The 23,724-nt window shown below is 38.8% G+C and overlaps 2 protein-coding genes across 3 annotated transcripts in view; one reads left to right on the top strand and one right to left on the bottom strand.

Annotated features, from left to right (window-relative positions):
- The window catches only part of LOC124615651 (ubiquitin carboxyl-terminal hydrolase 14), a 128,582-nt gene extending 107,537 nt beyond the window's left edge, over window positions 1–21,045 (bottom strand). Inside the window, exons 1-3 of the mRNA XM_047143664.1 lie at window positions 20,865–21,045; window positions 10,779–10,957; window positions 10,494–10,601 (exon numbers count right to left, since the gene is read on the bottom strand). Coding sequence (XP_046999620.1) covers window positions 10,494–10,601; window positions 10,779–10,957; window positions 20,865–20,880 — 303 coding nt within the window. The 5' untranslated portion in view covers window positions 20,881–21,045. The remainder of the gene's footprint in view (window positions 1–10,493; window positions 10,602–10,778; window positions 10,958–20,864) is intronic.
- A 126-nt stretch (window positions 21,046–21,171) lies between these two features.
- The window catches only part of LOC124615652 (ras-related protein Rab-23), a 468,040-nt gene continuing 465,487 nt past the window's right edge, over window positions 21,172–23,724 (top strand). Inside the window, exon 1 of one of the 2 annotated variants that reach the window (XM_047143666.1) lies at window positions 21,172–21,408. The gene's annotated coding sequence lies outside the window, so the exon portion shown is untranslated. Of the gene's footprint in view, window positions 21,409–21,493; window positions 21,688–23,724 lie in introns of those variants that run through there. The other variant, XM_047143667.1, reaches the window with a different exon arrangement.

Raw genomic sequence — 23,724 nt, 5'->3', positions numbered from 1 at the left:
CTCTGCCAAGACTCTTAAACCTTGAATTGCAGAATAAACATGTATATGTAGATACTGCACTCATCCTGACACCGATCTAGTACCCTCATGGCGAGCATAGTGTGAGCTCTTTTGATAGGAGAGTTGTGGAGAACCTTATACATTACAGTCATAGTCAAGCTGTGAGCGAACAAAGGCTCTGTAAACAACAGAGAGGACACACCCTGCCAGTAAGGCACAATGTTGGTTAACTGTATGGTTGGCAGGTGGTTAACTGGACGGTCGGTGGGTGGGTAGCGGGAGTTAAAGAAATAAACAGCAGGCTCTTCATTCCATCGTCTCTCATATCTGACCTAACTGACCCAATGCAATTGTAAGATAGCAGCAGGATAAATAATTCCTTATAGCTGGGCAGAGAGGAGATCTAAAACCCTAAGAGTGGAAAGGCTGAGAAATGTAATGAACATCAATATGACCAACAATAGTAAAATAAGGTGAGAGAAATAGTCAGGTCAGTAACTGGGTGGTTCAAAGTGGAGCAAAGGATGTCCCTGACAACAATCGCACCCTCCATCTGTCATAATCAATATGCTGAAGACAGGAATAGAGCTGCTCACTCAGAGGAAGCAAAGAAACCTATTCAACTGTTCTTTATCACTTAGTATCCAGATAAAGAAACACTAAAGATCTCACCTTCAGAGTACTGTATGAACAGGCAATCCTAAGAAAGTAAATGGTAAACTCCACATAAACAATTACAAACAGAATAAAAGAAGTACAACAGGGTGTCTACATGGACAAGGAAAAATAATTCCCAGATTTTTCCCAGATTTCCCGATTGAAAATACACTTTCTCCCGGGTGAAAATACACTTTTTCCGTGTTAAGTGACAGTATACTTTTTCTTGGCACTTATCAATCCTTTTATGGTTTATGGTTTTATACATTGGCATAGAATTTCCCGGCACTTTAGAAAATGAAACTCCGGGAAAAAAAACATGTTTTGGAAAGATCTTTGACGTGCAGCAACATATACACTGCATATTTCCTGTTACGAAGGTATAAATTCGAATTGCACCAAACACCGCGTGTTACTTTCCGAAGCATTAAAATCGAGATTGCGACGCGCTTTTGTAAGCCAGTCACAGCTCATGTCACCTGATCTCGCCAGCTGATGACAGCATTTGACACTTGATGTAGTCAGCCAATAGCAAGATCACTCTTAAGTAGCGCGAACAAACAAATAAGAAAAATTGTTGTTGTTGTTGTGGTCTTCAGTCCTGAGACTGGTTTGATGCAGCTCTCCATGCTACTCTATCCTGTGCAAGCTTTTTCATCTCCCAGTACCTACTGCAACCTACATCCTTCTGAATCTGCTTAGTGTATTCATCTATTGGTCTCCCTCTACGATTTTTACCCTCCACGCTGCCCTCCAATACTAAATTGGTGATCCCTTGATGCCTCAGAACATGTCCTACCAACCGATCCCTCCTTCTGGTCAAGTTGTGCCACAAACTCCTCTTCTCCACAATCCTATTCAATACTTCCTCATTAGTTATGTGATCTACCCATCTAATCTTCAGCATTCTTCTGTAGCACCACATTTTGAAAGCTTCTATTCTCTTCTTGTCCAAACTATTTATCGTCCATGTTTCACTTCCATACATGGTTACACTCCATACAAATACTTTCAGAAGCGACTTCCTGACACTTAAATCTATACTCGATGTTAACAAATTTCTCTTCTTCAGAAACAATTTCCTTGCCATTGACAGTCTACATTTTATATCCTCTCTACTTCGACCATCATCAGTTATTTTGCTCCCCAAATAGCAAAACTCCTTTACTACTTTAAGTGTCTCATTTCCTAATCTAATTCCCTCAGCATCACCCGACTTAATTCGACTACATTCCATTATCCTTGTTTTGCTTTTGTTGATGTTCATCTTATATCCTCCTTTCAAGACACTGTCCATTCCATTCAACTGCTCTTCCAAGTCCTTTGCTGTCTCTGACAGAATTACAATGTCATCGGCAAACCTCAAAGTTTTTATTTCTTCTCCATGAATTTTAATACCTACTCCGAATTTTTCTTTTATTTCCTTTACTGCTTGCTCAATATACAGATTGAACAACATCGGGGAGAGGCTACAACCCTGTCTTACTCCCTTCCCAACCACTGCTTCCCTTTCATGTCCCTTGACTCTTATAACTGCCATCTGCTTTCTGTACAAGTTGTAAATAGCCTTTCGCTCCCCGTATTTTACCCCTGCCACCTTTAGAATTTGAAAGAGAGTATTCCAGTCAACATTGTCAAAAGCTTTCTCTAAGTCTACAAATGCTAGAAACGTAGGTTTGCCTTTCCTTAATCTTTCTTCTATAATAAGTCGTAAGGTCAGTATTGCCTCACGTGTTCCAGTGTTTCTACGGAATCCAAACTGATCTTCCCCGAGGTTGGCTTCTACTAGTTTTTCCATTCGTCTGTAAAGAATTCGTGTTAGTATTTTGCAGCTGTGACTTATTAAACTGATAGTTCGGTAATTTTCACATGTCAACACCCGCTTTCTTTGGGATTGGAATTATTATATTCTTCTTGAAGTCTGAGAGTATTTCACCTGTTTCATACATCTTGCTCACCAGATGGTAGAGTTTTGTCAGGACTGGCTCTCCCAAGGCCATCAGTAGTTCCAATGGAATGTTGTCTACTCCGGGGGCCTTGTTTCGACTCAGGTCTTTCAGTGCTCTGTCAAACTCTTCACGCAGTATCATATCTCCCATTTCATCTTCATCTACATCCTCTTCCATTTCTATAATATTGTCCTCAAGTACATCGCCCTTGTATAGACCCTCTATATACTCCTTCCACCTTTCTGTTTTCCCTTCTTTGCTTAGAACTGGGTTTCCATCTGAGCTCTTGATATTCATACAAGTCATTCCCTTATCTCCAAAGGTCTCTTTAATTTTCCTGTAGGCAGTATCTATCTTACCCCTAGTGAGATAAGCCTCTACATCCTTACATTTGTCCTCTAGCCATCCCTGCTTAGCCATTTTGCACTTCCTGTCGATCTCATTTTTGAGACGTTTGTATTCCTTTTTGCCTGCTTCACTTACTGCATTTTTATATTTTCTCCTTTCATCAATTAAATTCAATATTTCTTCTGTTACCCAAGGACTTCTACTAGCCCTCGTCTTTTTACCTACTTGATCCTCTGCTGCCTTCGCTACTTCATCCCTCAAAGCTACCCATTCTTCTTCTACTGTATTTCTTTCCGCCATTCCTGTCAATTGTTCCCTTACGCTCTCCCTCAAACTCTGTACAACCTCTGGTTCTTTCAGTTTATCCAGGTCCCATCTCCTTAAATTCCCACCTTTTTGCAGATTCTTCAGTTTTAATCTACAGGTCATAACCAATAGATTGTGGTCAGAGTCCACATCTGCCCCCGGAAATGTCTTACAATTTAAAACCTGGTTCCTAAATCTCTGTCTTACCATTATATAATCTATCTGATACCTTTTAGTATCTCCAGGGTTCTTCCATGTATACAACCTTCTTTCATGATTCTTAAACCAAGTGTTAGCTATGATTATGTTGTGCTCTGTGCAAAATTCTACCAGGTGGCTTCCTCTTTCATTTCCTAGCCCCAATCCATATTCACCTACTATGTTTCCTTCTCTCCCTTTTCCTACACTCGAATTCCAGTCACCCATGACTATTAAATTTTCATCTCCCTTCACAATCTGAATAATTTCTTTTATTTCATCATACATTTCTTCAATTTCTTCGTCATCTGCATAGCTAGTTGGCATATAAACTTGTACTACTGTAGTAGGTGTGGGCTTCGTATCTATCTTGGCCACAATAATGCGTTCACTATGCTGTTTGTAGTAGCTTACCCGCATTCCTATTTTCCTAAGAAAAATTAATGGATTAAATTAATGTACAATTGTTGCTACAAGAAAAGCAAAGCTATCACTTATAATATTAGTCTCTAAGATTAATAAGCTGCAAGAGAAGCTAAGCTTCCACATATATTGTTGATCTTTTTTGCGTGCCATACATCACATAAATGTGCCAGTAAAAATTTTTAATAACGACGTAAATGTCTGATCTTCTGGGCTCGAAATTCTTCATATGGTCATCCCCACAGAGTTGATTTTTAAATGAGAGTCAAATGCTCTGTGATTTAAGAAATTTGTCGTACACTCTCTCACATAGTTTATCTTACATAAAAGGAAATTTACTTTGAAAGTAACGCTTTTCAAAGCAATATTCGCAATATCTTTCCATGACCTGTTGGAAAGGTACGTTTCAGCAGTTGCCAGAGAGCGCCAGATAACAGGCGTCACTGCACTTGCGCAGCTACGATGACGCAGGAAGCCCGCATGTTCGTACGTGTGAAACATTAAAACATCTTGCATTAAAACGAATATAATGTAAAAAACTGTCACGTCACACTCATTGGAGGCAATTTGTTGTTAAGAAGCACTGTACATTCTTCCTAAAGCCTTTGACACACTTTGCTGTTGGCAGACGCTTGTATGAGCACTGTGTTTTGTTGTTGTATATGGCGCATTTTCTTTGCGACTTAAGTTTTATTTTCGTTTTTTTCTCTCGTTCATGTTTTGTTGCTGCAGTATTATTCAGCAGAAGCGGGCATACAGTAAATGTTTTTGTTAGAGTATTGGTTCTTACCAGTCAAAAATCACAAAAATTTAACTGAAAACTAAAACAATGAAAAATTCCCGGAACTCAGAAAGATTCCCAGTTTTTTCCCGGATGAAAAAAATTCTTGGGTTTTTCCCAGATCTCCCGGGTCGTAGACACCCTGTACAACTAAGGCAGCCAGCAGAGGAGGTATGGGCGAGGGCCCACTGCCCCCTCCCTGGGCCCAGTGTGTGGCGACAGACCCCCAACCACATCGCCCCTGGAATGAAAGCTGTTTAAACTGTCAGATATGAGAATAGAAATTATTTTCTGAAGAAAGGAAGCTGTCCATATAGGATGGTGAATTCCTTCAGTGAGGAATCAAAGCAAGAACACCATGCAGCTGTTATCTCCTTAATAACAAGAACTTTATTAGAGGGGGCAGTAGCCCACAAGATATTGTTCCATCTCAGAGTAAGTGGAGGTCTTATCTGCATCCGCAGACCTGCACCCACCACTGTGGAAGCAAATGTTGCATGGGTAATCGTTTCTCTGGTCGAACAGTCTGCCATTTCATTCTCCAGGATACCCACATGGCTTGAGTCCAAGACAAAGACATGAGAGCAGGTAGTATGACTAAAGTCAGAGAGAAGTACCATGAATAACATTGATCACTAGCCCGGTCACGGTCGACTGAGTCACGACAAATTAAGGAAGGTCTGTTTAGTAAAACATATGGTTCTGTCAATGCCTACCAGCTTCACCTTAAAACACAGTGTAGTTTTAAAGTAGCCAGTGTAAGTGATGATAGCACCATGACAGTTCTGGAGAACTGAGAAAAACAGCCACCAAAAGCTCTTGGGGATGACTGATATTTTAGGTCCCTGCAAGGTCAGGGTATGTGCAAGCAGATTCTAGGGGAGGTATGTGTGGGTGTGGGGGGTGTTAGGTGGGGGTCCTGGCATAGTCTCAATGCCCATTCTAAATGAGAAACCTGAGGGTGAGAGTAAGGGGATAGGCACCCCCAGCATGAAAAATAAATTCACCCCTTGGAACTGGTGTTCAACCACAGCCACATGTTAGGATATACACTAAATGCAAAAACTGTCGACATGCAACGAAGGGGTAACTTTTAGTTTGACATAGGTCACCAGCCCGTTTATGAGTTCCCAGCGACTGGGATATCATCATCATCTATGAGATAAGGAAGAGTGTAACCTCAGTTCAGAGCCCTGAGGGACTCCATTTACTTGGACACTTGGGAAACCGAGTAACTTTCCAACTGCAGCCCACAATGATTGAAGGGATAAAAATTGACAAGTAGAAATCACCAGGGAGGCTCAGAAGCCCCAGTCATGGAGGGTAACTAAAATGTGAGGGCACCAAGTTGTAATGTATGCCTTATGTGAATCGAAAAGACTGCAATGAAATGCTGACATTTGGGGGGTTTCAACCAAGAACCAGAATATCTGTTGAGGATTGTACCCCTGGAAACCAACTGATAGGGAGACAAAAGGTTCCACAAAAGGTTAACTCAATGTTCCCTTTTCAAGATTATTTCATGTTGAAAGAATGTGCAAGTGGCCTTTCTGAAACGTGTTTTATTCGCAGTAGCAATTTTCTTTTAAAACCAGAAACAGTATAAAAATGTCCCAAACTGTGAGATCTCATTTATTAAATGTTTTTACAACATCCATAATGCCACTTATTTTGGCACATTCTGCCAGCAGATTAGTGCTGTGTATGATGCAATTTATCACTCGTGTTTCCTGCTGCTTATGAACTTCTGTCACTTTTTTTTTTATCAAAGCAAGTTATAAAACAGACACTGAGGCAGTTTGTGTTCCAATAAAAAAGAAATTTTTTTCCACTATGGGTTGAAGCATAGGGATGGGGCCAATTTTTGTTTTGAGGATCTTAACTCCTCCACAGCCATTTTGCTCCCACTAATTTTGTCCTGCCACAATGCCAAAGAGACTTTGACACTAACAACACGATGCACACATGCCCAGCTTGGCATGTGCAGTGGTAACAAATGAGCAATGTTAGAAGAGAGGTGCAGAGGGAACTGCTGGTTGACAGTGCTTGTGGGCAAGCAGTATCAGTGTCTGCACCTATGTTACCTAATTTACCCAATCCAGCTTTGGAATGATAGGTGAACTGATTGTTAGGATGACAGTGGTAGTCTCCTGCAGTATACCATTCAATCTTCTCACCATATTTCCAAATTCCGTTCTCTCTTCCATTTCCCATTCTTTTTGCTGTTCAAGAGTGTCCAACTCCATGATGTCTCTACAGCTAATTAAGGTCTTTTTATAGTTGACTGTATTGGTTTCCCCTCTACTGCTGCCACATTCTAACTTCTTAGAGTGCAGATGTGTAGTTTTCTTGGCAAAGCCTAGCAGCCTCATCTAAGAAAGACCCCTCTTCACACTATCATGGCAAAGGCATTCTGACAACACTACGACTTGTTTGATTTTGCTAATGCAATTCCAGGGAGATTACTCCATCATGTCTTCTTAGTTGTGTGGTGTGGTTGTTGGTAATCTTTGAAGGCTCATGACTACCACTGGGACATTTGAAGTTTCATTTGCAAGGATTAGATTAGATTAGTACTTGTTCCATAGATCATGAATACGACACTTCGGACTGATGTGGAACGTGTCAGGTTAATAAAAGGTGTCTATACAAGATATTACATTAGACAAAATATTACATGGCACTCAAATATTTATTTATTTTTTGGAAATTACCCACTTACTATATACAAAAATTCCTCTAATGAGTAGGAGTTGTCATTAAGAAATTCTTTTAATTTCCTTTTAAATGCTATATGGCTATCTGTCAGACTTTTGATGCTATTAGGTGAGTGACCAAAGACTTTTGTGGCAGCATAATTTACCCCCTTCTGAGGCAAAGTTAGATTTAACTTTGAGTAGTGAAGATCATATTTTCTCCTAAGATCCATCTAAGTTCTCAAGAATGGCTGGAGATCTATACAATCCACTCAGGCAGTCAGGAAGTGTCCCACTTGTCTGGATATGGTTTATACAACTGACATGTGGACGAGTGTCCCCCCCCCCCCCCCATAGTTGCCTGCTAATAAACATTTTACCTGAGGTGGCATCAATTCCATTAGCATATACAGCATTCTCTGCCCCCCCCTTCACAAACACAAACACACGCACACACACGTACGCACGCCCGCGCACGCACGCACGCGCACACGCACACGCACACACACACACACGCACACACGCACACACACACACACACACACACACACACACACACACACACACACACAAAGTGCATGAGTGGTGTGTACCATGACTTGGGCAGTTAAGCTGAAACTCTAAACACACAACATCCCATCTTCATAGTTCACACTGGTCACTGAAGCATGACCTGACTTAATGCCAACAGAGGAGCTAACCAGCCAAAAATCCCTAGGTTTGCCATGCACATGTCTGCCCATCTTTGGTTGAGCTCAAGGGAGAATGTATACAATAGTTAAAAGGTTACACTTGCAGCACAGAAAATAAAACAGCACTGCAACAGTTCAGAGTCCCGTATTTGCTATTACATGCTCACAAAAGTTTTATGCCTTCTAGGGAGATTGGATGATTATCTGTTTATGAGACAACATTAAAGACTCTAGTAAATAATCGTAAATTCCCTTGATCAGAATAGGTCTTATGTTTTGAACTGTGTCTTAATTCCTCGTGGCAACACAGAAACAAAACAATTTTCCCCATTTCTTTTCACCATAATTCCTGGAGCATTGTTTCTCTAAAACGCCCTCACAGTGAATTTACTACAAGGATTCACACTTCATCAATACATGTTTCACTGACTTTTTAACATTCCTCTCCAAGGTTCAAATAACAAACTCCTAAATTCAGTCAATAGAGGCAAAAAGAAAACAATTTATAATATGACTACTGCTTAATGAATCACAAAAGGGCAAAGGTATTCATATTCCTGTATTGGATTCTTCATGAACAGAATTGAAGTATACAATACATTAAAAAAAGCATTTTGGTTGTACTGTTCCAGTTGAGCAAATTCTCGCAAGACAACAAAGTAAAGATACAGATTGCCAACTCTGTATTTCTGAACAAATGAAAAGGATTTTATGAAGTCCATAATATTCAATGTGTAGGCTTGACTGTTTAATTTTTTGTACAGCTGAGTGAAAGCTCCCACTCATAGTAACCAACATTTACCTGATTGTTTAGCTTGTACATCTGTTTCCTGTACATCTGTTTCCTCAATACACGGAAAATCCAAGATGGAATGCCCTGCCCTGAAATGAGAAATGTCTTGCTAACTATCCTTCCCACCCCTCCCACAGTGGTATTCCGCCATCCACCAACCCCTCCCACAGTGGTATTCCACCATCCACCAAACTTACACAATATACTCATCCATCCCTACACAACCCCTGTTCCCAACCCCTTAACTCATGGCTCATACTCCTGTAATAGACCTAGATGCAACACCTGTCCTATACATCCTCCCACCACCAACTACTCCAGACCGGTCACAAGCATCATCTGTCACATCAAAGGCAGGGCTACCTGTGAAACCCGTCAAGTGATCTATAAACTAAGCAGCAACCACTGCTGCATTCTATGTGGGCATGACAAGCGACAAGCTATCTGTCAGCATGAATGGCCATCGACAAACTGTGGCCAAGAAACAAGTGGACCACTCTGTTGCTGGACCACTCTGTTGCTGAGCATGCCTCCAAACATGACATCCTTCATTTCAATGACTGTTTCACAGCCTGTGCCTTATGGATCATTCCCACCAATGCCAGATTTTCTGAATTACGCAGGTGGGAACTTTCCCTGCAATACATCCTACATTCCTGTAACCCTCCTGGCCCCAACCTTTGTTAGTAACTGTCCTCACCCATCCAACCCCTTCCATGTTCCCATTCCAGCACTAGACAGCCGTCATTCCACCACCACACCTACTTCTCTCCTTTTCCACTAGTCTCTCCCCCATTCCCACCCCTCAACTGCCCTCCATCTAACCTGCAGCACTTCACAGTCCACCATCCCCACCATACCACCCATCCCCCCCTGTGCCCCACCCTACCCCCACCCAGTCGCCACTCCCATCATGCCCCAGTGCTGCTGCTTGCAGTGTGGTTTCAGTTGCCTGAGACTGCAGTCGTGCGTGTGCGTGTGTGTGTGTGTGTGTGTGTGTGTGTGTGTGTGTGTGTGTGTGTGTGTGGAATGTTTTGAATTTTTAAGTGCACATCTTTCTCTTTTCACGTTGTATAGTATCTAAATTTCATGTGTCTCAATTCATTTAAATTATTTTTCACAGGCAGTTCTTAACGCATAATTTTCGGTCTGCTACATTCTTATATCCTGTACTAAAAAACAATTTTTTTGTATAATATTCCCCTCATAATCCTGACATTAGGAAACATTTTGAACACAAATGCAACAGTTAACTCCCACATACAATCCCATTCATTCAGCAATGGCCCTTGACATCTATACACTTCACATAAAATTCCTGCCACACTGTATCATTATCAGATTGCTTCTTATAGTAAAGATGATATGTTAAGTTGCAGACAGGCCTTTCCTATTGAAGTCTTTTTTGAAAGCTAATGTGTAGGTGTCTTTTCATTGTGCCTGTCTCCAACTTAAGGTGTCATCTTTACAGTAAGCAGAATCAATCTTTTTCTTATATTGCTGATAGGCCAACCTGCAATTTTCACTGTTTGAAATCAGTATTAGTTATTTTCAAAACAAATATTTTAGTCACAAATAATGCTGTGAAATCAAGGCTTCTATCAATCTGTAAAGAGTATCCATACAGATTACAACACTTGACACACTTACTGCAGATGCTAGTTCACTTTCATTCATATCCTCTACAAACAATGGCTTTTCTGTAGGCTCTACTGGAACATCCTCTTCTTTGCTGCCCATCAACAATATAGTTGCACCCTGAAATATATGAATTACAATTACAATAGGAATATCTGTTAAATTCATAAAATACAGATTTGTATGGTATGTATAATGCAAAAACACACACACACACACACACACACACACACACACACACACACACACACACACACACAGTCACCGCAATTACTATCATGTAAAAGAAATACTTACATCTCTTAATTTTGTATTTCCCCAATCACCATCTTTTAATGTTGTGCCTTTCACCATTACCTTTTGTCGCTCAGGCTGAACGCCTGTTAAGGCAAATATCTGTGCTTTGAACACCAGAGGATCTTCATCTGTGTTGACTTCAACATCAGTGTATGTCTCCTTACCCCACTTCACTTTCACTGTAAATCAGAGATATTAGTACAGAAGCGTTTGACGACCAACGGATTTGAATGAACACTTAAGATAAGACAAATTTACCATAATCCACAAATACTTCACAAAAAATTGCACTTATCACAACACCCCAAGTGAGTTTGTACCTATTACAATTTTCAACGAAATGTGTAACTTCTGACACCAGATTCTTGCTTAATTGGGTGGTGTACACAATACTTATCTTAGCCAAAATTTGTTTTGCGCAATCAAAGTAAGCAAATGAACATATCCAAGATGGCATTTCTTTCACCAAGCATTAATAAACTAAGCATACTATTTACTGCTATCTCATTCATTGAAGCATTACTAATGTACGAAACCTCGTAGAATATGCCAACTGCAAAGATCACAGATCTATTAGTTCTGACAATATCCTGCTACACTGTGATAACATTGACCAAACGTGACACCACACAGTTTCAATTATTGCGCAACTCTTACTATCATTCTGTTTGTGTTATCTTTATGATAAACAGTTTGCAGTGTCTTGATTCCCATACATGTCTTTCTTTTGATCTGAACAGTACCTCTTCCTAACTTTTCTTGGACTACTATTCCTAATATGTTCAGCTACTTCCTTAAATATATATTTTCTGCATTCCATTTAGCAGTCATGTATTACAATGTTCTTCACCATAGTTATGTGTTTTCTTCTTTTTAAATATGACATCCACCTCTAGTTATTAATCACATTTGGTATTCTTCTTCTCTTTATCCAAAATTTGATTCATCCCATTTACTTTTGGCAACCTGAAATATTTCTTTTCACACACCAAACCTTCTCTGGTGTTACAACTAAATCCTCTAGCCTGCATAAGATGTTAAACGACATACTCAGAAAACAATAATTCATGCATATGGAATCTGCATCCTGAAGCGTTAGTTAAGAATTCAAAACCCAAACATGGGTGTGCATAATGATGATGCTATGACATATTGGAAAAGAACTGTTTTTATTCCAACACTGGACTATGTTACGACTGACATGAGAGACCATTTTGCTGAAGAAAATATTTACCATTTAAAATTCAACACACCTTTCTGAATCAGTGTTTAACTGAACTAATGTTCTCTGAACAAGAATCACTCTTTCTGATTAAAAACAAACTAATGGGAGAGATTCTTCAATAAAAGTTGACAAGTATAAATGCACTTAATGTTCGTTTCTTTGGTTTTGATATTTTTTTTTTTTGGGGGGGGGGGGGGGGGGAGTTTGTTTTATTGTCATTTATTCTGTTGATGTGTGCGTGGGGGGGGGGGGGGGGGGGGTTGGTTGTGTGTGATTGTGGTGTCCGATCTAGTAGGCAGCGCCAGAGCTTTCATGTGGTGAGTTTTCGTTTTTTTTCCTTCATGTTTTTATCTGGTTAGATGATTTGTGGATTATGCATCGAGGGGGGGGGGGGGGGGGGGAGGTGCTGGTATTGGTGAGTTGGTTTTGTGTGTTGTTCTTGACACTGTGAGGTTAAGGGAAGTGTTAAATTCCAGATTTGGTGTTTTCTTGCGGTTGTACGTTTTGGGGTTTCTGAATTGGTATCAATACTTTCCATTGACCTATATAGGTCAAGAGGAGTGTTCGATTCCACTGGACATTGTTTCTAGTTGATTTTGTGAATGTTCTGGTCAGTTTATTTTACCGGTTTTGTCGTTTGGTTTACTGGCGTACGTTTATTGTGAGTTTGTCGCCCCCTCCCCCCCCCCAAAAAAAACCCAATTTCCCCTGTTTTTTCCCATTAGTTTCATTATAGTATAAGAGGGATATGTGTTTGATGGTTTTGGATCTATTTTCGTGTTTTTTTGCCATGTTTACGTAATGACATCATAGTCGCAATATGGGAGTTGTTGTGAATGGTCGTTTCTGTCATATTGGTGACGTCACTGGTCAAAGCAGATGGATGGAATCGGACGTTTCCGTTAACCCCAACACTAGCTGTTTCTGCTTATGTAGTCTAATTCCATTTTCTTTCACACTTTCTTTTTTTTCCTAGCATCACATGGCTTACATTATGATAACAGTAAAAATTACATACACACTGAACGGTTTCTTTAGACACGATCTTACCATCTGGCTTTGGACACCACGTTCTACTGTTAACTGTTTTGCTCTTCGTACCATGTAATTTGAAGTGGAAAGTCCTTTCAAGACTATTCTTATGCTCCAGTTCTTTGGAAGTACATACAGTTCGTATTGTGAATTTTACCATTCAGCTGGGCTATGATTTCTTTTTCTTTGTCCCCCCCCCCCCCCCCCCCCCCCAAACACACACATACTTTTTTTCCAGTTATGCCATATAAGCATCTTCCAGCACTGAGCCAACTTTTACAGTTTTTACATTGCGTAATTTTTCTCAAGCTGAAGCCTCTTTCTTCACAGAGGAGTCACCACATAAATACTGAAGGCTACTATTTAAAGAATCCAGTGTCCACACAGCTAATGCAAAGTCTGCAGGGGTTGGTGGGTCTTACAATGTTTGCTTTCTATGGGTACAAGCTACATTTATTTTTCAACATAGTCACTTTGGTGACAAACACTTTTCTCCTAATAAAAAACCAATTTGTTGATAGAGTCACTGTAGAATGTTTGACTTGTTAGAGCCAAAACCTGATCCTTGCTTGCACCACTTGATCACTACCAAAGCGAAGTCCTCAAAGGTATTCAAGTTTTGGAAACTGATGAAAATCCAATGGGGCCAAGTTGGGACTGTATGGATGATGATTGATGACAGTGAACCCAAGGTGTTGCAGATGTTATGGCACTTGCATGTGATCTGGCACTTTTATGCTAAAAGAGAGGGTGGTCCATGTGCAGATGAACTCTTAAAATATGAAACTCAACTACATCATGCTGTTTGTCAAGTGCTAACACTGCCACGTTAAACACTGCCATGTTAAACACTACAATTTAAGAGCTTTTAGCAGTGGCGGGCTGTAAATATTGACACTTGAATAAAAAAATGTAGAATGATGATAACGTCCATTTTCTTTAATAAGCTTGAAGAGTTTTCACATCTGCTGCAAATTTTTCAACCTAACAATAGATTAGACCACTTGTTTACCTTCCAATCCTTAAAATTCCTCAAATTCTTCTGTACTCTTGCATGATCTCCTTTTTAAAATTGATTGCAACAGTACATTTTTGGCCAGAAATCTGCTTTTTACAAACGGCTACTAAATACTACCTCAATGAACGAATATATTGCCATCTGCATAAACAAGCAGTAGGCATGAAACAAGCTAATAATGACTGATTGAAAAGAAGTCTCATTGACTGTTTCTTTACAGCAGTAAATGTTCACAAATTTTTCAGAATAATATTGACTGTTACTATATCCTGTTCTGGAGGGAAAAAAACTATATTCTGCTCACTGCATTATGTTCATGTCATTATGTGGACACAATAAATTTTTGGGCATGATTCCTCTGGTGAGCACTTGATATTTGCCATGTTTATAGAAGCATATTAGAATACAACACTTGTTTTCCAAAAAAATTTAAGCTGGGTTGTTTTGAAATATCCAAGGTCAAATGTTGAGGTCACTGACCTTGAATGTGAACATTCTCAGAAACCCACCAGCTTGCATATCAATGAAAACTCTATTCATCAGCTTTTCAATGATACAAGTTTCATTGGTATATCTGGATTACAATCATATTTATAGCAATTTCAAATTTCACACAATTTCTGAACTTTGCAGACCTGTAATTTTATTCACATTTATATACCTACGAAAATTTGTAGTTTCCCATCTCTTATCTGAACTACTGAAAGCACTAAATTAGAAAGAAACCTGAGTGGGTCAGGTTGAGCGTTGTGTTGAATTGACGTGAAATTACCTGGAATATGATTAGTGTTACACACATGTTATTATGCCGGGTCGACAGAAGCGTCCGATCCCACGCGTCGGCTTTGACCCGTGACGTAAGGGTGTTGTGTGTGACGTCATGATGGCACGGAGTTTGGTTTGAGTGTGGCTGTCTCCAGTTCTGTTTCATCTTATTTTATTTACTTTTCAGATCTGTTCGTTCTATCTCGCGAGATTTTTTTTTTTATTTAAAAACACTTATTACTTATTTTAATTATCTGTTTCCTCGAATTTCTGTTTTAGTTTATTATATTTATCTTTCTGATCTGTTCGTTCTATCCCGTGAGATTTTTTTTAAAAAGACAAAAAACACTAATCAGCTACTGAAGCATCTTTATCTTCTATGGATTGCAGGGGTTACGACCCCTGGGGAGGTGGGTGGGTATTCATGCATGGCTGTCTTCACCTACACGTTGTAGCTGCGCAAGGCGTCTAAATTTGTTTATATTTAGTTTGCCCCCCACCCAAAACACCTCATTTCCCGCACTTGTCCCGTTAGTGTCATTAGACTTCTTGTGGAAAGTGTGTGTGTTTGTTTTTGTTTCCGCCATATTTGTGACGTCATGAGTCAATGCAGACGGGCGGGATCGGACGCTTCCGTATTTCCATTATGCCTACATTAAGTGGAACATATTCCATCACCGTCACCCTTCTTACGACAGCACAGTGTGCAAGATGAAACTTGGTCTGTCTGATACCCATAACAACCACTGTAAAACTGGTCAAAAGTATGCAGACTGTGCACTGTGATTTGATATAGGGTCATTCCACGCCAAACTGAGCCTGAGGCTTATTTTTTGAAAAAATGCCAAATTTAACAATGTTATAGTTTTTCGAATCTACAAAAGTTGAATTTTGCTGTCCTGAAAAAACTATAAAAATTACATAATTAGCTGAGGAAATATAGTTAAACAAAGTTGGCGATTCTACAGATGAGGATGGAAAACAAAAGGTTTGCTTTTTGTGTTGGCAGCTGTTTAAATTTGGGTTGCAGCAATTGTTGATGTTTTAACTGTTTAATTTCAAGAGCAGAATCTTATCTTTCTGACAAACTTCAGTTTTTAAAGAAAGGTAAGTTATTAAGTATGCAGCTAATTCACAAAAGTTACTATGTATTTAGTGTCCCACCCGTGACAAAAACCATGAAAAAGTTTACCTTCTAACTCAGCAATTATAGTAATTCTATATATTTTAGGTTAGAAGTAAGAAAAACAAATAAAAACATCCAATGAACCATAAGGCACCTTCTAAGTTGTAAATGATCATCTATAAATGTTAAAAGAAATTGTGTCCCACCCGTGACAGATATTTGGATGTTACTCAAATCTAAACCATTTAACACTTCTTGTTATTGTTAAGTTAAATTGGTTGATATAACAAGTGCTTTGATGGTTTACACTAAATAAAAACTTACTGTTTATTCAGAAAATGGGGAAAACAACATCAGCAGAGCGTATGAGAAAACTTCGAGAAAAACTGAGGAAAGATACCAGCAAGTACAACGTCCATAAAGAAAAAGAAAGAGAGCGGGATAAAAGAAGAAGAGAAAATATGAAGATGAAGGTATCCTCCAGTGAAAAATCTTTATTGGAATATCGAAACAAGGAAGCTGAAAGAAAAAGGAAGTACAGACTTAAACTAAAATCCGTATTAATTGAAGATCAGTCTGAGACCTGTATTTCCCAGTTAGGATCATATAAATGTCCTCAGTCCCTCGGCAAAGCTGTTTCTCGGGTAAAGAAGGTGCTTCCTTCAAGCCCCTCAACAAAATCAGCAGTAATAAAAAAGCTTGTAAGTGAAAGCTTACCTAAAAAGGTAGTAAAGCAGATTTTCCCAGTAGTGAAGAAGACATCTCGTAAACTTACAGGTGATAATCTGCTCAAAATACAAAATTTTTTCACAAATGATGAAATCAGCAGGCAGACACCTGGCATAAAGGATGTAAAGTCTATTGTAGACCATGAAACTGGGAAAAAGAGTTAGCTTGCAGAAACGTCACATGAATATGACAGTTAAGGAAGAATTTTTTCTTTTTAAGCAAGACAATCCAGATATTGATATCAAGATTTCAAAATACTACGAGTTGCGGCCTAAAAATGTTGTTCTAACGTCTCAAATGCCTCACAATGTATGTGTGTGCAGATATCATGCTAACTTCAATTTCACCATTGAAGCCATTCACAAAGAAATAGCTAGTTTCCCTGCTACTCACACTCACCTTATGAATCTTGTTTGCTGTGATGTGGAAAGTGAAATATGCATGACAAGTCAATGCAAGAAATGCATCATGAATTTACACACATTAATAGATGGAAAGATTGATTTGTGTGACATAATATCTTGGAGGAAATGGACCAAACATGAGTGTCACCCTAAACAGACTACTACCAGTGGAACACTTTGTGAAGCTCTCTCTGAACTTCAGTCTCAACTAAAAACATTCAAAGAGCACTTCTTTGTCAAAAGGATGCAATCTGGAGCTTTCAAGACTGTGAAAGCATCAGTCAGTGATGATGAAGTGATATTGCAAATTGATTTTGCAGAAAACTATGTAGCACTAGCACAAGATGAGATACAAAGTGCCCACTGGAGTCATACACAGATTACAGTGGTCACTATTTGTGTTTGAATGAAAAAAGGGCTACAGTCATTTGCAATTGTGAGCGATGAACTGTGCCACGACAAGTACTCAGTTTATGCATGTTTGAAGAGTATAATAAGTAAGCTGAAACAAGAGCTTCCCAATTTGACCTCGATACAAATTTTTTCTGATGGTTGTGCAGGTCAATTTAAGAACAAATTCACCATTTCTAACCTCTGCTACATGATGCAAGACATTGGAGTGTCTGGAGAATGGTTTCTTTTTGCAACATCACATGGGAAAGGTGCAGTGGATGGCATTGGAGCTGAGGGCGGTTTGGAATAAAGTTAAGCAAAGAAAAGTCATCATCAGCAATGCACAGGAGTTTTTAAACTGTGCCAAATCATCTGTTTCTGGAATAAACTTTCTTCTTCTGACAAAAGATCATATTGATGAAAACAGAGACCTTCTGTTAAAAAAATAAAAGATATTCGCAGCAAGCATTACTTCAACGGTTACAATACCTGTAACCTAGTATGTGGTAGAACTTTCCTAAAATCAGATTTAGAGAAAGTGGAGGTTTTCCCACTTTCACCCAACATATATTCACTAATCTACACAGATTCTGAGATGAGTGATGAGGAATCATATCCTGATGTCCTGTTGACATCCAATTCCCAAGAAGTTACAGGTTCAGAACCAGCTGTGGAACAAATCATGCCAGGAACATTTATTTTAGTTGAGTTCCACACTGCAAGAAAGAAATCCACTACATACAGATATGCTGCAATTGCACAGAGAAGTGTAGAAGACAACGGGGAAATACAGATTATGTGTATGCGATCTGTTGGGGACTCAGCAAAGGTATTTAAAGCTGATGAGGAGGATGTATCCTAGATAGAGTTTAAACAAGTTCTTCCTCTTCTCCCGAATCCAAATGTCAAACATGTTAGGGACACCTTATATTATGAGTTTCTTGACAATTTAGACATTTTCAAAAGTGGGTGAGAGGCCAAGTGTATTTTTTCAAAGTGGTATATTCTTCAAGTGAAATAATTAAGTACTCAGAACTGTAAACTAATACTATACCAAAATTTATATTATTTATAAGCAACAAAAATGTTCTACAAAGTTATTAAAACTTAAAGTGTCCTCTAAGTATATGTTACCTACTAATTCATAGCTAACTGACATAATAAAATCAGTTTAAATAAAAAAAAAGATTGTACTTCACATGAGTCCCACCCGTGACAATTCCTTGTCCCACCCGTGACAGTCTTTGATTGCAATTATTGTAAGTAAGTATTACTAATCTAATATTTATTGATATTATGTCGTGTAGAGAATTGTTTTATTAATGTGAATTCAATATTTTCAAAAGAAAATAAGTGCATAAATCACAGAATTCTTCTAAAATGTTGGTGGTTATTCAATGCTACGTCTATTTGCTGTCCCACCCGTGACAAAGTTTTAAAGATGAATAACAGCTCAATTTGTAAACATCTGACATTCAGATTTAAAGGGAAGATAAAACAATTATTTGTAAGGCAACCAGTCAATTTTTACTTTATTTCTATTTATACTTCATGTTATATCAGCATCTGACTGTTGAAAAACGTAGTGCAACTGTCCCACCCGTGACAATGGAATCCCCCTATAATGAAGAATGGTTATACCATGCCACAACTGCAATGTTACATGTAAATTATTACAGTGGCAGTTGCATTACATAATGCTATTTGCAATTCCTCATTCTTATTCTTTTGTCTCCTTAGATATGATGAAAGAGTCCAACATATGTCTCTTAGCGTCTTATGATAAGAATCTAGTAGGTCTGAGATGTTAGTTAATGTCAAATGAGGGCCTTTTACCCTTCAAGTTGTTATAGAAAATTTTCTGTCCATACAATCCCTGGAATGGCACAACCTTTCAGAAACCCCATCACATAGCTCAAAATGACAGTTACAGTGAAATGGGACGGTTTCCTTTTTTGCCATACTAGCAATGCTGCATTCCTGTCTAAAACTACAACTTACTTAGCTCACGTTTTCATGCAACAAACCATTTACAAAATTCTCAAAAGTATGGCGTTTGCCTTCATACTTTAAGTGGCTGATCCAATAACTGTGCCAAGCACTCAGCAATCCCAAGTTTCACAGCAGTTTCCCATGCACTCAGAGTGATTTCATTCATAATTTCTTCAGTTATACATATATTACTGCTACAACTGTATGTGTACCTAATATTCATCCGGTTTCATTTTCTCTCTCACACTATTATCACTATCATTTTATGTTCCATCAATATCTTGCTTAGCTGCCAATGAAGTGGTCATTTTAGAGATGAAGCAGAAGCACGGACTGGGAAGGTAATATATTTATATTGGCATTTGCCTAAAGCTGTTCCATTTGAATATTGTCACTTATGTCAATTGTGTGCTCTTGTTTTAGTGCCTCACAAAAATTTCACAACTTATAGTCAATGATTCTGTCACTGTAGGCCTATATTGTAAAACGTTCAGTACTATCTTCCAGCCTAGTAATATTTTTTAATGGAAAGGAAACAAAACAATCCCCATTCATTGATACAATAGGCCTACATCAAAGGAACAAGTTATTTTTTTTAAATGCATGTCATTTACAATCATTTTAGGACACCGAAAAGCACCTAAACAAACAAAGGTTTTATCATAGGCATTTTCTCAAAATTCTGCTTTACGTGATGGACCAGTTCTTTGCTAGTTGTGTCAGAACTTAGAAACTGCCATCTATTCCAGCAACAAGCCACAGCTCAAAGTAAAAGGGGGAGAAATCAAAAGCCGATAATTTTTCTGGATGTCTAGTGTACATATATTTTGTTACTACGTTCAATACATAATTTTCTCAGTAGCTAAGTGAAAGATGTAACTGCTGCAATGACCTACACTGTAAACAATTCTAGTTAGTTAAAAAATACTTGTAGACGATGACTAACATGATTTCTCGAAAAACAACCGTCGTCATATAACTCTCATGCTCCTCTTCTCCTTAAAACATACAAAGCTATTTAGACCATTCGTTGCGCACACCTGCATGACAAACGTCTATTTACTGAGCGCGTTGCTTAGAAAGTGTTACACAATGAATTCACTTTTTCTACAAATAATACCTGGGTCAGATACGGTATTTCCGCAGGTATCTTAAAGTAAAACACCCAGCCACTTCACACAAATTCGAATTTGTAATGTACACATTTTTCTGCTCACAACGCTAACAACCTGAATTTTTGTGTCTTTAAAGCTCCCTTTCTGCGAATTCTTATGAATAAACTTCCCTCTCTTCCACATGAAATCCAGAAAAATATTAACTTCACATGCAAAATAATGAGGTAATTACAATGTGAAGTTTGCGTTCCTAAAACGTGTAACAGAATATTTTAAAATATACATACCTTTGTAAGTTGGCATTACAAAAATGAGTGTAGCAAGCAATTACGATAATCGAATATTTTCACACCCCCGCTGCACAAACAAGAGACACTGAAGTGACAATGCTTACGGGGTCAGTATTTCATTTCTAAACACACACCACAACACAAAATTCATCAGTCACTTCCAGAGATGTAGCTTCGCTTGTTCCAAAGATATAGGTCCGCAGGATTGCAATGGTATTATAAGTGATCTCTGAACCCGACAAACATATGAAAGACACAAAATACAGCAGTACAGTGCTGCGCTCTTGTCGACAAATTGCCAAGCATTCACAACCAACTGTAACCTAGGACGCTCGTATTCGGAGTGCGACTCCGTGGAGAATCGGTAGGACGTGGAGTTGTGTCGCAGTTTGAGTGATTTATCGGCTGTTGGACGTGCTCTTGTCATAGTGCTTCGTGCAGTTTATCGTTCTCGTGAAAATATATATTTTTTATGTTATAAGTAATTGTAGATTGTGCTGTATGACAGTTCAGGGGAGCATAAGCGTTCGACGAAGTGTAGGTAAGTTGGAAAAGTGATCTTTAAGGATTAAAAGCATGATGATATCTTAAACTGCAACAGAGTGCGAACTTAATATTTGCCGCGCAGAACCTAATACAATTTTCCCCGTTACCAACGTTTCTAAGATAAAAAAAATCCACGACCTCCAGAATGCGTTGTAGAGAGAGTAGTTCTTTTTAATAAACTGATCAAATTCTTGCATAGTAACTGCATTCAGTGACAATTTTTGGTTCACGAACCCTCACAAAAGCAGTATGGCTATCGATAGCGTCATTCATGGTAAGTATCCTGTAGTTATATATGCAATTATCGTACGATAAATATACTTGTGCCTTGAGATAACACTTCCTACGTTATATTACGCGGCCGACTGAGACAGCTGTTTTGGCAGACCCACCCAGTATTCATTTCATTTCACGCCTCCCAATCTCTTCTGCGTGGAGTATCATGCTCGGCTTCTCCGCGCTTTGACAGTGTAGCATAGCTTTTCGCTGCATTATTTTCTGTACTGTAGATCATGACTTAGGCATTAAATCGCAAATAGTTTTGAGTATTATAGTTGACTCTTTTTTTTTCTAGTAAAGTTCATATATATATATAAATATATATATATATGATCATGCGTCTGTATGTCGAATCTTATGAGACGTGCTATTCACATGTAATATGCGAGCGAGCACCTTCATCTTTCAGCGTTACATATCTTCCATCAGAATCTTATGAAATGTTCTGACTGTCTTTATACTTAAAAGTAAGTACAGTTTATCGATAAGTTCGACTCAACGAATTGTCGTATTCTGTCAAGATAATTTTTTTCCATGTCTAAATAGCGGTACGGCTCTCGAGGTGTAATGTCGAGTATCTGTTTAAGCGCAACGTGCAGCATTGAGGTACTGAATAACAAGGAATCTTCTTGGTCTTGGCGTACAGTACATTTGAGTACTAAAGTAATACTGCAGTTTGTATTTTTGCGTAGGAGGATGATTTCATTGAGAGACTTTTATTTCTTGCCTAGAGTTTGACAGCTCAGACATGCAGGAGAGAATCTTTGGATCAAGTACAAATGGATAGTCGACCAAGCTTTAGAAAAGTATGTACTTAATAGTACAATAAAAGTGATACAGATCATACTTGTTTTGCAGAGTGTCAAGAACCTTCTCAGGAAGTAACGCCTGCTGCACAATAGATACAAAATACAACATAAATCCAGCGATTGCCTAATGTTCTTCGGAACGCTTTCGCCTACCAAGAAGACTTCCAGTAACCACGGAAACAAAATGTTATCACAAGACTTCTCTCCGAAACCCGCAAAAACTTTGGTCATTTGTTAAGGGTGTCCGTGGCACAAAAATCCATGTTCCGATGCTTAAGATAGCAGAAATCGAAACAGAAAGCAGCGAAACAAAAGCAGAAAAGTTAAAATTCCGGAGATCATCAACTCACTAATACTCAACAACCGTCTGCAGCAGAATGTGCCCCCTAGAACATATTCTGAGTTCAAAGACTGTAATCTACCTGGAACAAGATAACCGTCTCCACGGAAATCAACATGGTTTTCGAAGATATCAATCATGCGAAACTCAACTCGCGCACTTCACGCATGTCGAAGGAAATCAGATTGAGTGTTTCTAGAGTTTAGAAAGGCTTTTCATTCGGTATTGTACCGACTCCTTCTGAACAAAATACTTCCTACGAGATGTCTAACTAGTCTGACGAATGAATCGAAATTTTTCCTGGCGGGCAGGACGCAATACGCTGTCTTGGATGGGAAGTCACAGCACAATCTGGTGTACCCCAGGGGAGTGTAATAGAACCGTTGTTCATGTTAGACATTAATGACTTAGTAGATGCTATTCGTTGAAATCTCAGGCTTTTCGCGGACGATGCAGTTACTTATAATTAAATTATATTCAGTTAAAACTGCAGTGGTATCTAATTATATCTCGACAAAATAATAGCATTGTACGAAGTTTGCAACTTGATCTTAAAATTAAGATACGCAAAGACATGCGCTTTACGAAACGTCACAGTGTGCTATTTTTCGACTAAAAGATTGAGTCACAACTTGTCAGTCATGGCATACAAATATGTAAGAGTGATACGAAGTAAAACTTTCTCATAGGCTCAGTTGTAGATAGAGCATACGCCAGGCTAAGACTCATTGGTATTATAAGAAACTGGATACAAAAAAATTGTCCTAAGCTGAAGTAGCGCTCAAATATGTAGGACCAACTTCGGGTGAGACTAACAGAAGACATCTATTATGTACTAATGAGGACGGTGGGAATGGTCGCAGACTTGATTTACGAGAGAGGG

This window comes from Schistocerca americana, chromosome 5, assembly GCF_021461395.2.
Source record: "Schistocerca americana isolate TAMUIC-IGC-003095 chromosome 5, iqSchAmer2.1, whole genome shotgun sequence".
NCBI classification, from domain to species: domain Eukaryota; kingdom Metazoa; phylum Arthropoda; class Insecta; order Orthoptera; family Acrididae; genus Schistocerca; species Schistocerca americana.
Note: the sequence above shows the minus strand (reverse complement) of the source record. Positions and strands in the feature narration are given on the sequence as shown.